The sequence below is a fragment of the Panthera tigris genome, chromosome D4 (genome assembly GCF_018350195.1).
Source record: "Panthera tigris isolate Pti1 chromosome D4, P.tigris_Pti1_mat1.1, whole genome shotgun sequence".
Taxonomy (NCBI): Eukaryota; Metazoa; Chordata; class Mammalia; order Carnivora; family Felidae; genus Panthera; species Panthera tigris.
Window position 1 is genome coordinate 32,242,287 of NC_056672.1, and position 16,481 is coordinate 32,258,767.

General features: G+C 36.9%; 1 protein-coding gene and 1 long non-coding RNA gene across 17 annotated transcripts in view; one reads left to right on the top strand and one right to left on the bottom strand.

Moving 5' to 3' along the window:
* Positions 1-16,481, top strand: part of KDM4C (lysine demethylase 4C) — a 431,545-nt gene that overhangs the window by 73,826 nt on the left and 341,238 nt on the right. For 11 of the 13 annotated variants that reach the window (XR_006210796.1, XM_042965101.1, XM_015544915.2 and 8 more), the window contains exon 6: positions 11,008-11,201. The exons of 1 other annotated variant lie outside the window; for it this stretch is intronic. Coding sequence is in view for 11 of the 12 variants with exons in the window: in XM_042965101.1 (XP_042821035.1) it covers positions 11,008-11,201 (194 nt within the window). In the remaining variant the exon portion in view is untranslated. Of the gene's footprint in view, positions 1-11,007; positions 11,202-11,916; positions 12,423-16,481 lie in introns of those variants that run through there. One more of the 13 variants, XM_042965109.1, reaches the window with a different exon arrangement.
* LOC102949191 overlaps positions 1-16,481 on the bottom strand; it is a 71,413-nt gene that overhangs the window by 16,981 nt on the left and 37,951 nt on the right. For all 4 annotated transcript variants that reach the window (XR_447207.3, XR_006210798.1, XR_006210797.1 and 1 more), the window contains one exon: positions 8,647-8,764. This is a non-coding gene — a long non-coding RNA (uncharacterized LOC102949191). The remainder of the gene's footprint in view (positions 1-8,646; positions 8,765-16,481) is intronic.

A 16,481-nucleotide genomic window follows, 5' to 3' on the forward strand; every position in this document is an offset into this window, starting at 1 on the left:
ATTATTCGTATTATTTGTGAATAATTTTCAGTGCTGTATAATATTCCATTTGGTGAATATATATTTTATTTTTTATTATCTTGCCAGGGGACATTTTCTGTTTCTTTTTTAAATAATAGATATTTCTGGGTGATACAGGTGAAGGGGATTAGAGTACACTTAACATGATGAACACTGAGTAATGTATGGAATTGTCGAATCACTATATTGTATACCTGTAACTAATATACTGCCTGTTAGCCCTACTGGAATTAAAATTTAAAAATATAAATAAATATTGCTGTTGTGAGCACATTTCTGTGCATGGTTCCTAGTGCATATGTATAAAAGTTTCCCTAAAGCAGTTACCTTGGAATGGAAGTGCTAGCTCGTGGAGTGTTCAACATTATCACATACTGTTGACCTGTTTTTCAAGAAATTTGTACCAATTTACGTTCCTCCAGCAGTGTATCATCATTTTTAAGAAAGCTTTGTTGAGGTATAATTTGTATATTACAAAATTTGCCTATTTTAAGTGTAGAATTCAATGATTTTTGTGTAACCAGCACCTTGAGTCCAGTCTTAGAGCATTTCTGTTGGCTCCAAAAGCATCCTCATGCTGACATAAATTCTCTTCAACATTTAATATTGTTCATCTTACTTATTGTCAATCTTTTTCCGATAAAATATCTCATATGGGAATTTGCATTTCTTTGAATACAAGTGACATACAATAGCTTTTCATGTCTTTGTTGGCATTTATGATTCCTCCATTGTGAAACATCCACTGCCTATTTTTCTGTTAGACTGTTTGACTTTTTCTGATTATTTGAGTTTTTTTTTTAATGTATTCTGGAAAACAAAATTATGCCAGTTATATTTGTTGAATTATTTGCTTCATTTGTGACTTACTCCTTTATATTTTTGTTTCTTTTGTTTCCAGTGTCTTTTTTTTTTTTTTTTTTTGTGATAATGATGAATTTAAATCCTAGCCCCTGAAGCTATCCAAGGTTATACTTTATCAAGTTCATGGGACTGTTGTACACATTAAATAAAGTGAAGTTAGGGGTGCTTCAATGGCTCAGTTTGTTGGGTGCCTGATTTTGGCTCAGGTCATGATCTTATGGTTTGTGGGTTTAAGCCCCACATCAGGCCCTGTGCTGACAGCTCAGAGCCTGGAGTCTGCTTCAGATTCTGTGTCTCCCTCTCTTCTCTGCCCCTTCCCTGCTTGTGCTCTATCTCCCAAAAATAAATAAACGTTAAAAAAATTTAAAAGAATACTAAAACAGGTCTTGCGATTTATGAATTAAAAAAAATTTATTATTAAAAAAAGTGAAGTTGCACAATACCACTTAGTATGGAACATACTTTTGAATTGTTTACACATAAGCTGAAGAATTAAAAACAAAATTAGAAGCTACTCAGTTACACTAATTGTCATTTAAGTGTTGTGCACTTAATACTTGATATAGCAGTCAGTCTAGTAAGGGATGTTAAAAGTAAGTTCATATCTTCATCCTGTTGTACCCCATGGTGAAGGTTTCTTGAGTAGGTATGTGACTAGCCAAAGGTACAGGACCAGAGGGCAAATAAAGTTCTACCACAATTTCTGTAATTTTCACTGATTTTTTTCTTCATCAGAGAATGAGCAGCAAGAGTGAGATACTTTTTACATATATACAAGGTATGTTGTGAAAACATATTTGTTTACAAACATAAAAATACTTGGTAACTGTTTTGATAAGAAAATACAATGAATATTTTATATTACACCAAAAAATGTGTTTAGTTTTTTTGAATTCCTTATCCAGAAACACTTGAAAAGGAAGAAGACAAATTATTTATCTTTACTCTCACATGGCTGTGAAGAATTAAAAATGAAGAACATTGAAATAAGTCCAGAATAACCTCAAATATTTGGCCACATAGACTATTATAATCTTCAAAAGTAGGTGTAATAGTGAAGGCTTTATAAGCAGTTTTCAATCCATAAATACAGTAGGCATTTTGGTATTTTGGCCATTTGGAAAATAAAAGCTGCAGCATCAGTAAAGGTCTGAGATGTCCCAGTTTTGTGGATTCAATTCAGTGTATTTATTTATTTTTTAAAAAGTTTATTTATTTAGAGAGCATGTGTGTGCAAGTTGGGGAGGGGCAGAGAGAGAGAGAGACACACACACAGAATCCCAAGCACGTTCTGCACTGTCAGCGCAGAGCCTGATGTGGGGCTTGAACTCACCAACCATAAGATCGTGACTTGAGCTGAAGTTGAGCTCTTAACCGACTGAGCCACCCAGGTGCCCCTCAATTCAGTGTATTTAAAGTTAATTGAAGTTGATATCAAAAATTTTAGAGATAGGTTTATTTACAGTGTCTTTTAGTGAACAAAGATTTTAATGTAATTGATTTTACATCAATTTACATGTACTGCACCATGTGTTTAATGTCTTAAATTTTATCTTCTGGTTAACTACCTCTCTTGTTTAACTCTTTCATTGAGTTTTTAGTTTAGTAATGACGTATTTCATTTCTGGAAGTCTACCCCTTCCTCCCAGATCTGACTCGCCATTCCAAATAGTTTATTTTATGAGCTTATCTTTGTGATTCCATATTTTATTTTTTTAAATATTTCATGTTCTTTAGTGTCTCTCTGGTAATTCTAATGTCAACTACCTTTGGTGGGGGCTGGTTCTAAATGCTTTGTCAGTTGTTTTTGCTAGCTTTTTCCAGTGTTGCCTTGCTTCCCTGTGTGTATAGAGATCTTTGGTTGTATGCTTTGACTTGATCTTAATTTGTGAAAAATTTATAGATCTAAATGGAGGTTGCTTTTCTCCCAAGAGGATTGGGGTTGCTTCTGTGTGGAACCAAAGACACATTAACCTCAAACCCTTAATGGTCCACACTCAATTCAGGAGTCCAAAGCTCTCTGCAATCTTTATTTGGACATTTCTCTCTTTTTCTTCTCTGCCCTCCTTCTCATATTCATAATTACCTTTTTATAAGGTGAACAGCCTGCCTTTTTTTTTATGGTACTTTTGTTGCAGAATTTTAATTTATTTGTTTCTCTTTTAAAAAATTGATTTGTTTAAATTCAAGTAAGTTAACTACAGTGTACTGTTGGTTTCAGGAGTAGATCCCAGTGATTCATCACTTACATATAACGCCCAGCGCTGTACCAACTAGTACCCTCCTTAATGTCCTTCACCCATTTAGCCTATCCACCTACACACTTCCCTTCCAGCAGCCTCAGTTTGTTTTCTGTATTTAAGAGTCTCTTATAGTTTTCCTCCCTCTCTGTTTTTATTTTATTTTTCCTTCCCTTCTTCTATGTTCATCTATTCTGTTTCTTAATTTCCATATCTGAGTGAAATCATATGATACTTGTCTTTCTGTGACTGACTTATTTCGCTTAGCATAATACACTCTAGTTCCATCCACGTTGTTGCACATGGCACCAGAAATTCTTTTGGGTCACTGAGTAATATTCCATTGCACATATATGTATATATACCACATCTTCTTTAGCCATTCATCAGTCGATGGACATTTGGGCTCTTTCCATACTTTGGCTATTGTTGAAAGTGTTGCCATAAACACTGGGGTGCATGTGTCCCTTCGAAACAGCATTTTTGTGTCCTTTGGATAAGCATCTAAGTAGTGCAATTGCTGTGTTATGGGGTAGTTCTATTTTTAATTTTTTGAGGAGCCTCCATAGTGTTTTCCAGAGTGACTGCACCAGTTCGCATTCCCACCAACAGTGCCAAAGGGTTCCCCTTACTCTGCATCCTTACCAACATCTGTTGTTTCCTGTTGTTAATACTAACCATTCTGACAGGTGTGAAGTGGTATATCACTGTGGTTTTGGTTTGTGTTTCCTTGATGAGGAGTCATGTTGAGCATCTTTTCCTGTGTGTGTTAGCCATCTGGATGTCTTCTTTGGATAAGTGTATATTCATGTCTTCTGCCCATTTCTTCAGTGGGTTGTGTTTTAGTTGTTGAGTTTGTTTCGAAAGTTGTTCTACATTGGTTATTGTCTAGACTTTTTTATTTATTTATTTATTTATTTATTTATTTATTTATTTATTTATGTTTATTTTTGAGAGAGAGAGAGACAGAGCATGAGCAGCGGAGGGGCAGAGGGAGAGGGTGACACAGAATCCGAAGCAGGCTTCAGGCTCTGAATGGTCAGCACAGAGTCCAGTGTGGGGCTCACCTCAGCAAGTGCACTCCTTAATCCCCATCACCTATTTTGCTCATCCCCCACCAGTCTTCCCCCTGGTAACTGTCAATTTGTTCTCTATAGTTAAGGGTCGGTTTCTTGGTTTGCCTCTCTCTCTCCTTTTATTCCCCTTTCCTCGTTTATTTCTTTTTTAAAAAATTTTTAATGTTTATTTAGTTTTGAGAGAGAGAGAGAGACACAGACAGACAGATTGTGAGCTGGGAAGGGGCAGAGAGAGGGAGACACAGGATCTGAAGCAAATTCCAGGCTCTGAGCTGTCAGCACAGAGCCTGATGTGGGGCTTGAACTCACAAGCTGCAAGATCATGACCTGAGCCAAAGTTGGATGCTCAACTGACTGAGCCACCCAGGCACCCATTTGTTTTATTTCTTAAATTCCATATATGAGTGAAATCGTATGGTATTTGTCTTCTCTGCCTGACTTATTTTGCTTAGCATAATACTTTCTAGCTTCTTCCATGTCCTTGCAAATGGCACGATTTCATTCTTTTTCATGGCCAGGTAATATTCCATTATCTATCTATCTATCTATCTATCTATCTATCTATCTATACACACACACACACACATACATATTATATATATACATATATACATACCACGTCTTCTTTTTTTAACTTTTTAAAAAATTTTATTTATTTATTTTGAGAGAGAGAGAGAGAAAGAGAGAGAGCCAGCAGGGGAGGGCAGAGAGAGAGAGACAGAGGGTCCAAAGCAGGCTCTACACTGACTGATACGGGACTTGGACTCACGAACCGTGAGATCATGACCTGAGCCAAAGTTGGATACTCAACCGACTGAGCCACCCAGGCACCCCATATATCATGTCTTCTTTATACACTCATTATACGATGGGCACTTGGGCTGTTTCCATAATTTAGCTATTATTGATAATGCTGTTATAAACATGGGGGTTCATGTATCCCTTTGAATTAGTATTTTTGTATTCTTTGGGTAAATACCTAGCAGTGTAATTGCTGGATCATAGGGTAGTTCTATTTTAACTTTTTGAGGAAAGGGGGTCTGTTTTAAAACTAGTAAGTTTAGGGGCACCTGGGTGGCTCAGTTGGTAAAGTGTCCAACCCTTGATTTAGGCTCAGGTCATGATCTCATGGTTCGTAAGGAGATTGAGTCCTGCATTGGGCTCTGCTCTGGTAGCACAGAGCCTGCTTGGGATTCTTTCTCTCCTTCTCTCTACTCCTTCCCCACTCTCTCTCCCTCTCTCTCAAACTTAAAAAAATTAAAACGAATAAGTTTAGAGATGTGAGACGTTTTTATGGAAAGGAAGAAACAAAAAGAGCTATAGTGTCACACATTGTAATTAATTTTAAAGCAGAATGAATTTCATTTGGGTGTAATTTATTTTTATTGTGTAAAGATCTGAAGGAAATCCTCAGTCTGTTTTAAAATGTGGACCATGAGCTTTCATTTTAGTTATGGAAAGGTACAATTTTCCCTCATTACTGTGTAAAATGGATTGAAGTTTGAATTCTTTAAAGCACTAACCAAGTTTTATTTTTCTTTCCCCATGTGCATTACCTTTGAAACTTCAAGGGCTTGTTAAAGCCATATAAATTAGTGGCAGTAATTTACATTAGCCTATCTCTAAGTTCCTGGTGAATTAGTGGAGATTGGTGCCTGGTCTTTTGTTAGGTGTTGGCCAGACTGTGATAGGGTCATTAAAAGGGATGGTAAAAGCCTAATGAGGAAGAGCATACTCTTTTTAAAAATGCTTAAAATTTAGTATTTTTATTTAATTAGTTTAAGTAAAAATATCTAAAAAAAAATAAAAAAAAATTACCTCACTGTAATGTCCTATGAGAAACAGTATGTAATAATACTGAGTTATAAAAATGGGACCAGCTCCGCTATTTCTCAAGGGATTGATTACAAAGAATTATGATTCACTAGGCAGACAATACATCTACTACTGAGGAGACTGACTGGACTAATTTTCAAACAAGGAGGCCTGTTAAATTACTGAGTATCTTGCTTCCAACTGTAAAATGAGGGTGTTTTGCCTCTGTTTTGCTAGCATGGGGATTATTCCAGTGCATTTTAGGTCTCTGCATTAATAAAATAATTACCAAGTACCTGTACAGTGTCAAAACTTGGCACTAGTTTTTTGGTAGATGTCAGATATAAAGAAAATGTTATTTTTCCTTTTATCAAAACTTGTTTACTAATTTTTAAAATACATTTTGCATACATTGCTTTGTTTCTTCTTAATAATTTGATGAGGGATGTTATTAGGTGTAAAAGATGTCCCCAGTTCTGCAGTTGGTAGACTTTGAGAGAGGGGATTTAAATAGGTGCTAGCTATGTCAGCTCTTGTAAAGACCAAGAGCACAACATCCAGTTATAACTCAATGACATTTCTGTGTCAGAATACCGTAATTTGATTTCTCTGTATTTTTATTAAAAAATTTTTTTTAATGTTTTTATTTATTTTTGAGAGAGAGAAACAGAGCACGAGTGGGGGAGGGGCAGAGAGAGAGGGAGACACAGAATCCGAAGCAGGCTTCAGGCTCTGAGCTGTCAGCACAGAGCCCGTTGAGGGGCTTCAACTCGTGAACCGCGAGATTATGATCTGAGCTGAAGTTGGATGCTTAACCAACTGAGCCACCCAGGTGCCCCTGTATTTTTTTTTTTTAATAACCTCATTTGAATCAGGGGCAGACCTGAAAACGTTAGAATCTTTAATAATTCTTTCAGTATTTTCTCAGTCTTATAGCTTCTAGGTGGTGATTCTTATTTTTTTAATAGTTGGGTTTTTGAATAGAATGATATTTTCCCCTTATAATTCTTACATTTCAGAAATTTTTGTTGGTCATTGTGAATCCATCTTAGAGTGGGGCATATGCCACTGAAACTCAGGAGAAAGATTGGGGGCTCATAATATTGTTTGGAAAGTAGCCCCATTGGGATAACATTGAAGGTGTTGAGGATAATGGCAGGAGATGGGGGGTAGGGAGAGAAACATGTGGTTGGATATTGACAATTTTGAGGACAGAATATAGAGTGATGGCAATGAAGATGTGGAAAGCCCTAAATGAGAGAGTACCAGGTTAATGATTTAGGACTAATTTTGGAGGACAAGGGCTTTATGGTGAATTATTTCAGAAAACATGACAGACACAGGGTAAGAAGACAAACGGAGCAGGAGAGGGCCCAGGAAGCTGACTGGATGGGGTGATTGGAGTGGAGGGAGTGGGGATCTGACAGGAAATGTCTGCCCCAGTGGAGGTCAAGTGAATGACAAATATTGCTCAAGTACCTGCAGAACATTGTGTGGAGAGCTTTTTTTGAGGGGGATGGAATCTCAGAAGAGGCATTTGTCTATGAACTTGGGCTGGTGTTCAGACTTTCTGCTAAGACTCATTAGCTGTAAGCTTTGAATAGTTGGGCAAACTCTGACCTGTTATTGTTTGTATCTAGGGTCTTTCTGAAGACTGCTTTTATAGTAAATGAGTTCTGTTACCACTCTCACAAGTAAAACAGGCTTGCATTTTAAGCCTTACTAGTGTTTGTGTCGGATGGCTGTACCCGTGGGTGGGAATAATGGGAGCTTTATATGTTTGTCTGTCCTGAATTTTAGCTCCTTGGATATTTGTTGAGGAGGCTGAGAGAAGGGGATGATACATTGTATTTTAAGATGATCAGAACTGGAAGCATAGAGTTTAGAAATGATGGCTCAGGAGTCAAATTTAGGTTTATCTTTGCCACCTACTACTAGCTAGGAGTATTAGTTTTTCCATTTGCTCATTTGGGTATAATGTTACCTATTTTACAGGATTGTTTTGAATAGGTATAGTGTGTATGTATGTGCAGTATAATGGGGTAGAGTATGGCACAACAACTTATGTAAATGACAGACTAGATGTGCTCCTTGTCTAAATCTGGACTCTTAAGTGTTTCAGCAGAGCCTGTCTTTGGTGGTGGTTAGTTCAGTCAATAGTAGAGAACACAAATTGGAGAAGGAATTTTGAAGCAATAAGATTTATTTTTAGTCTCCATTATACCAGTTACTCTTAATATTTTAATAAGCTCTTTAATTGAAATGATATGACTTTTTATTTTAGCAAAATAAATTAGGTTTCAGCATCATGGTAACCTTGGCCTTACCTAGAAGAAAGTGCTGCAAACATGTTATTTGCCCACTAATGGAAAGAACCAGTAGTGAATTTCACAGAACTTTTTTTTTTTTTTAATCACTTATCTCCTTGTTGTTTTGGAGGCTTGCCAGTAAGATATACTACAGAATAGTGGAGGTGTTCATTTCGTAGGTTCTAAGAAATAATAAGTGTTATTCCCAAAGGCTTTGTGTCCTTTAGACCATTCAGTACTCTGAGTAACTCTGGGAAGTGCTGCAGCTCTCATGTTTTCTTGAAGAAAGACGGAAGCTCAGGAAATCTCAGTGATTTTTACCTTGGTCAGTGGCAGAGCTGGGGCCATAATCTGGCTCTTCTCTCAGCACGCTTTCTCTACCTTTTTCCTCTCAGACCTGCATGTCGAGGGATGTCAAGGGATTCAGCCTTAGTTATTTCTGAAAGATAATGTCAGAAATAAAGATAAGAATTCCCCAAATGTAGGAATTTCAGAGAAATAGTTTGTTTGTAAATTCGTAAGCTCATTCAGTTTAAAATGATTTCTATAATATGTTGCTCATTTATTACTTCAGATTCATTGCCTCAGTAATGACTTTCAAATAGGAATCTATTATTAGAGTGATTGGGCTGAGGTCTGATTGGACTAGAGTTAAGAGGCTGCATCACTATAAATAGAGTGAGATAAAACATTTTATAGAATTTGATTTAATTTTTATGAAGTCTCATAAATTGGAACCTAGGATTTTCTCTAAAAGGATACTAGTTTTGACCAATTTCCAAATAGCAGACTTCCCACTGTGGAGTTTTAAGCTGTAGATAGAGTGGCTACTTAGGGAAATTTGGGAATTAAAATATTTCCCTTGGGACTTTTAATTATGTTACCTGAGGCAGAGCTTCATTAACTGCTGCATCAATAATTTTGCTAACCCAAAGCTTGAGGAAGTAAGATTAGTACACTGATTAGAGAATCATCTAGAGACCAAATTAAAACAGAACAACCCTGAAAGTTTTTAGTGGATAAGGGAGATCTGTGTGGTCATTGACATAGTTATTGGAGAAGGCCTTACTGTTATACAGAAATGCATTTAATGCCCCTCTTTAATAGCATCATAAGGAGATTGAAATGGATTTACAGGCATTGCAGTTTCCTCATGATTTCATAGGAATGATCCCAATATCTTATGTTTATGTGTGGTTATGAGAAAGGCATATAGGAAAAATACATAGTTTGTAAAGATTTTAAGCAGTTGTGAGTTATAATTGAATAATTGGTAAGTTCTAATAAAACTAGAATCTTTTCCTATCTGGTATCAGTGATTCTATCCTTTTCTCTGTATCATCACCATTATTGCTATAAAACTACATTATTCCAGCAGTTTTACTAAAGTTTGGATAAGGATTTTTTTATTATTCTGTATTTAAAATTTCCCATCGACATAAGAAGTTAATATTTATGCAGCCACTCTGGAAAACAGTGTGCAGGTTCCTCAAAAAATTAAAAATAGATCTACCCTATGACCCAGCAATAGCACTGCTAGGAATTTACCCATGGGATACAGGAGTGTTGATGCATAGGGGTGCTTGTACCCCAAGGTTTATAGCAGCACTTTCTACAATAGCCAAATTATGGAAAGAGCCTAAATGTCCATCAACTGATGAATGGATAAAGAAATTGTGGTTTATATACACAATGGAGTATTACCTGGCCATGAGAAAGAATGAAATATGGCCTTTTGTAACAACGTGGATGGAACTGGAGAGTGTTATGCTAAGTGAAATAAATCATACAGAGAAAAACAGATACCATATGTTTTCACTCTTATGTGGATCCTGAGAAACTTAACAGAAGACCATGGGGGAGGGGAAGGGGAAAAAAAAGTTAGAGAGGGAGGGAGCCAAACCATAAGAGACTCTTAAAACCTGAGAATAAACTGAGGGTTGATGGGGGGTGGGAGGGAAGGGAGGGTGGGTGATGGGCATTGAGGAGGGCAGCTGTTGGGATGAGCACTGGGTGTCGTATGGAAACCAATTTGACAATAAATTTTATATAGAAAGAATAATATTTAGTTGAAGGAGCAGTAAAAGCACAATGATCTGTGGTTTAGAAGTGCTAAGAATTTTTCCCATAATTATAGTGGAATTTTTAGGAAATAATGTATCACATGCTAAAGTTGAAATGCATAGGGATGAGAGTGGGAAGGCAGAAGATATATTTTACTATTAGTATCTTGAGATGATGTCTGATGTTGAATATGACTTCTAAGCTAATGTACAAATAAATAATTTAAAAAGAAAAAACTACTCCCACCCTCAAAGAAAAGGTGTGCCAAAAATGGAAAGCACACTTCAGATCATAGTCTTTGAAGCAATGATTTTTTGCTAACAACAACTGAGGGGTGGAGCCTTAACTTATACTTCCATTTGGAGTCGGGAATTTTATTGGTATACTTTCATACTAATGTTCATATAGAACCATATTATGCTAGTAGTAATCTTGGATCTTTAATAATTGATATATACATACATATATTACCTGAATAATGATTGCTTTATTTTTCATTTCTCAGTGAATTTAAGTGTAAAGTATGATAATTTTGGCACATGACAGTTTGATTAATAAATGCTATTTTTATTAGTTTATTAACATTTGATTTTTTTTTCCTCTTTCTCCTGGTTCCAGGGTGTGGATGAATGGAACATAGCTCGCCTAAATACGGTCTTGGATGTGGTTGAGGAAGAGTGCGGTATTTCTATTGAGGGTGTAAACACCCCTTATCTCTATTTTGGCATGTGGAAAACCACATTCGCGTGGCACACCGAGGATATGGACCTCTACAGCATTAATTATCTCCACTTTGGAGAGCCCAAGTCTTGGCAAGTTTCATGTTTAATATTCATTTGCTTAGGAGTTTTGAAATTTGGGTAATATGAACCTACTGAAGAGGATTTTTTCATTTTATCTGGTGAATTCAGATTTATCTGAGGTGAAATTTTTTGAGTGTAATAATTGATTATTTTCCACTCTGCCCATGGTTTTACTCAAAACCATAAAGCTAGTGGTGACTTGTGTATCTAAAGTGGCTTGCATACCATTTTGTGGGCCATGGGTTGATAGATACTGTAGTCTTGAAGAATTTGTTAGGCATTGTTACTTTTTTGAGCATTTGTTAGAAGGTATGCAGGAAATAGTTAAGAGTGAAAGTTGACCTCATGGATGTGGAGTATCTGGTAATCTTAATGATCTTCTGGTCCAGCCTTTTCTAAATAAATGACTAGTTTAGGAGAGGAGGGATGAATTCAGGAAGCCTATCATTGCTCTTTGGGTGATGGGCATGGGGAAAAGAATGTCATTGTTAATACGTGTTCTTAACTAGCAGTTTCCTGTGTTTGTGAGCCTCTTTCCTCATATTTCTGAGCAACGACTTACAGATGTACTGCATTGTAAAATACATCATGTAGTACACACATATGTAATCGTTAGTTTGTCAGTCACCCTGGCCAATTTCATGTTTTGAACTTGTTTTTGTGGGTTTTAGTCTTAGGGGAGTTTAAGCATCAATTCTATTTTCTGTAATACATGGACATGCAGGAAAACACAGACAGAAGCATACAAAGCGTCACCTTGACCAAACCAGGGAAGATAATGTTTCTGATGGATGTGAACATGATAGGATGCTCTTCAGGTGTTCGTGTCAGCCCAGTAGCTTTCTTGCCTCCAAGTTAAAGATAATGGTCTGTTTTCAAGTTCTCCTGCTGATTAAGTATTGAGATGCAGTTATTTGGGGATAATCTCCACACCCATTTTGCCATTATTACTTGCCTTTGAGGTTTTATCATTTGGTGATATGTGAAGTTATAAGCTTTCTCCAAAAAACTCAAATATAGCAAAAATTGCTAATGATCAAAAATGGCATTTAGTTGGAAGGCAAGTTTTAGGTGGAAGAGGAAATTTCTTAGGACATACAAGAAAAATTCAGACAGTTCTGATTTGTTGTGTTCTGATTTGTTGTTAAGGAGTCCCTTAACTCCACAACAAAAGTTAGGGGAAAGGCTGTTTAACTTTTTTTTCTTAATATGAAATTTATTATCAAATTGGTTTCCATACAACACCCAGTGCTCATCCCAACAGCTGCCCTCCTCAATGCCCATCACCCACCTTCCCTTTCCTCCCACGCCCCATCAACCCTCAGTTTATTCTCAGGTTTTAAGAGTCTCTTATGTTTTGGCTCCCTCCCTCTCTAACTTTTTGTCCCCCTTCCTCTCCCCCATGGTCTTCTGTTAAGTTTCTCAGGATCCACATAAGAGTGAAAACATATGGTATCTGTCTTTCTCTGTATGACTTACTTTACTTAGCATAACACTCTCCAGTTCCATCCACATTGCTACAAAAGGCCATATTTCATTCTTTCTCAGGGCCACGTAGTATTCCATTGTATATATAAACCAGAACTTCTTTATCCATTCATCAGTTGATGGACATTTAGGCTCTTTCCATAATTTGGCTATTGTAGAAAGTGCTGCTATAAACATTGGGGTACAAGTGCCCCTATGCATCAGTACTCCTGTATCCCATGGGTAAATTCCTAGCAGTGCTATTGCTGGGTCATAGGGTAGATCTATTTTTAATTTTTTGAGAAACCTGCACACTGTTTTCCAGCGCGGCTGCACCAGTTTGCATTCTGGCCAACAGTGCAAGAGGGTTCCCGTTTCTCCACATCCTCTCCAGCATCTATAGTCTCCTGATTTGTTCATTTTGGCCACTCTGTCTGGCATGAGGTGGTATCTCAGTGTGGTTTTGATTTGTATTTCCCTGATGAGGAGTGACATTGAGCATCTTTTCGTGTGCCTGTTGGCCATCTGGATGTCTTCTTTAGAGAAGTGTCTATTCATGTTTTCTGCCCATTTCTTCACTGGGTTATTTGTTTTTCAGGTGTGGAGTTTGGTGAGTTCTTTATAGATTTTGGATACTAGCCCTTTGTCCGATATGTCATTTGCAAATATCTTTTCCCATTCCGTTGGTTGCCTTTTAGTTTTGTTGATCGTGTCCTTTGCAGTGCAGAAGCTTTTTATCTTCATGAGTTCCCAGTAGTCCACTTTTGCTTTTAATCCCCTTGCCTTTGGAGATGTGTCAAGTAAGAAATTGCTGTGGCTGAGGTCAGAGAGGTTTTTTCCTGCTTTCTCCTCTAGGGTTTTGATGGTTTCCTGTCTCACATTCAGGTCCTTTATCCATTTTGAGTTTATTTCTGTGAATGGTGTAAGAAAGTGGTCTAGTTTCATCCTTGTGTTAAAGAGATGTTTCATCCATTTGTTAAAGAGACTGTCTTTTTTCCTTTGGATATTCTTTCCTGCTTTGTCAAAGATTAGTTGGCCATACTTTTGTGGGTCCAATTCTGGAGTCTCTATTCTATACCATTGGTCTATGTGTCTGTTTTTGTGCCAATACCATGCTGTCTTGATGATTACAACTTCGTAGTAAAGGCTAAAGTCTGGGATTGTGATGACTCCCGCTTTGGTTTTCTTCTTCAATATTACTTTGGCTATTCAGGGTCTTTTGTGGTTCCATATGGATTTTAGGATTGCTTGTTCTAGCTTCGAGAAGAATGCTGGTGAAATTTTGATTGGGATTGCATTGAATGTGTAGATTGCTTTGGGTAGTATTGACATTTTAACAATATTTATTCCAATCCATGAGCACGGGATGTTTTTCCATTTCTTTGTATCTTCTTCAATTTCCTTCATAACCTTTCTATAGTTTTCAGCATACAGATCTTTTACATCTTTGGTTAGGTTTATTCCTAGGCATTTTATGCTTCTTGGTGCAATTGTGAATGGGATCAGTTTCTTTATTTGTCTTTCTGTTGCTTCATTATTAGTGTATAAGAATGCAACTGATTTCTGTACATTGATTTTGTATCCTGTGACTTTGCTGAATTCATGTGTAAGTTCTAGCAGACTTTTTGGTGGAGTCTATCAGGTTTCCAAGTATAATATCATGTTATCTGCAAAAGTGAAAGCTTGACTTCATCTTTGCCAATTTTGATGCCTTTGCTTTCCTTTTGTTGTCTGATTGCTGATGCTAGACCTTCCAACACTGTTAAACAACAGCGGTGTGAGTGGACATCCCTGTCGTGTTTCTGATCTCAGGGGGAAAGCTCTCAGTTTTTCCCCATTGAGGATGATATTAGCTGTGGGCTTTTCATAAATGGCTTTTATGATCTTTAAGTATGTTCCTTCTATCCCGATTTTCTCGAGGGTTTTTATTAAGAAAGGATGCTGAATTTTGTCAAATGCTCTTTCTGCATCAGTTGACAAGATCATATGGTTTTTATCTTTCTTTTATTAATGTGATGTATCACACTGATTGATTTGCAAATATTGAACCAGCCCTGCATCCCAGGAATGAATCCCACTTGATCATGGTGAATAATTCTTTTATATGCTGTTGAATTCGATTTGCTAGTATCTTATTGAGAATTTTTGCATCCATATTCATCAGGGATATTGGCTTGTAGTTCTCTTTTTTTTTGCTGGGTCTCTGTCTGGTTTGGGAATCAAAGTAATGCTGGCTTCATAGTATGAGTCTGGAAGTTTTCCTTCCCTTTCTATTTTTTGGAACAGCTTGAGAAGGATAGGTATTATGTCTGCTTTAAATGTCTGGTAGAATTCCCCAGGGAAGCCATCTGGTCCTGGACTCTTATTTGTTGGGAGATTTTTGATAACTGATTCAATTTCTTTGCTGGTTATGGGTCTGTTCAAATTTTCTGTTTCTTCCTGTTTGGGTTTTGAAAGTGTGTGGGTGTTTAGGAATTTGTCCATTTCTTCCAGGTTGTCCAGTTTGTTGGCATATAATTTTTCATAGTATTCCCTGATAATTGCTTGTATTTCTGAGGGATTGGTTGTAATAATTCCATTTTCATTCATGATTTTACCTATTTGGGTCCTCTCCCTTTTCTTTTTGACAAGCCTGGCTAGAGGTTTATCAATTTTGTTTATTTTTTCAAAAAACCAACTCTTGGTTTCATCGATCTGCTCTACCGGTTTTTTTAGATTCTATATTGTTTATTTCTGCTCTGAATGTTATTAATTCTCTTCTTCTGCTGGGCTTGGGGTGTCTTTTCTCTTCTGCTTCTATTTCCTTTAGGTGTGCTGTTAGATTTTGTATTTGGGATTTTTCTTGTTTCTTGAGATAGGCCTGGACTGCAATGTATTTTCCTCTCAGGACTGCCTTCGCTGCATTCCAAAGCATTTGGATTGTTGTATTTTCATTTTCATTTGTTTCCATATATTTTTAAATTTCTTCTCTAATTGTCTGGTTGACCCATTCATTCTTTAGTAGGATGTTCTTTAACCTCCATGCTTTTGGAGATTTTCCAGACTTTGTCCTGTGGTTGATTTCAAGTTTCATAGCATTGTGATCTGAAAGTGTGCATGGTGTGATACTTACGAAGGTCTGTTTTGTGACCCAGTGTGTGATATATCTTGGAGAATGTTCCATGTGCACTCGAGAAGAAAGTATATTCTGTTACTTCAGGATGCAGAGTTATAAATATATCTGTCACATCCATCTGATCCAATGTATCATTCAGGGCCCTTGTTTCTTTATTGATCCTGTGTCTAGATGATCTATCCATTGTTGTAAGTGGGGTGTTAAAGTCCCCTGCAATTACCACATTCTTATCAATAAGGTTGCTTATGTTTATGATTGTTTTATATATTTGGGGACTCCGGTATTCGGCGCATAGACATTTATAATTGTTAGCTCTTCCTGATGGATAGACCCTGTAATATATAATGCCGTTCTTCATCTCTTGTTACAGCCTTTAATTTAAAGTCAGTTTGTCTGATATGAGTATGGCTACTCCAGCTTTCTTTTGACTTCCAGTAGCATGATAGATAGTTCTCCATGCCCTCACTTTCAATCTGAAGGTGTCCTCAGATCTAAAATCAGTCTCTTGTAGACAGCAAATAGATGGGTCTTGTTTTTATCCATTCTGATACCCTATGTCTTTTGGTTGGAGCATTTAGTCCATTTAAATTCAGTGTTATTATTGAAGGATATGGGTTTAGAGTCATTGAGATGTCTGTAGGTTTCATGCTTGTAGTGGTGTCTCTGGTACTTTGTGGTCCTTGCAACATTTCACTCACAGAGTCCCC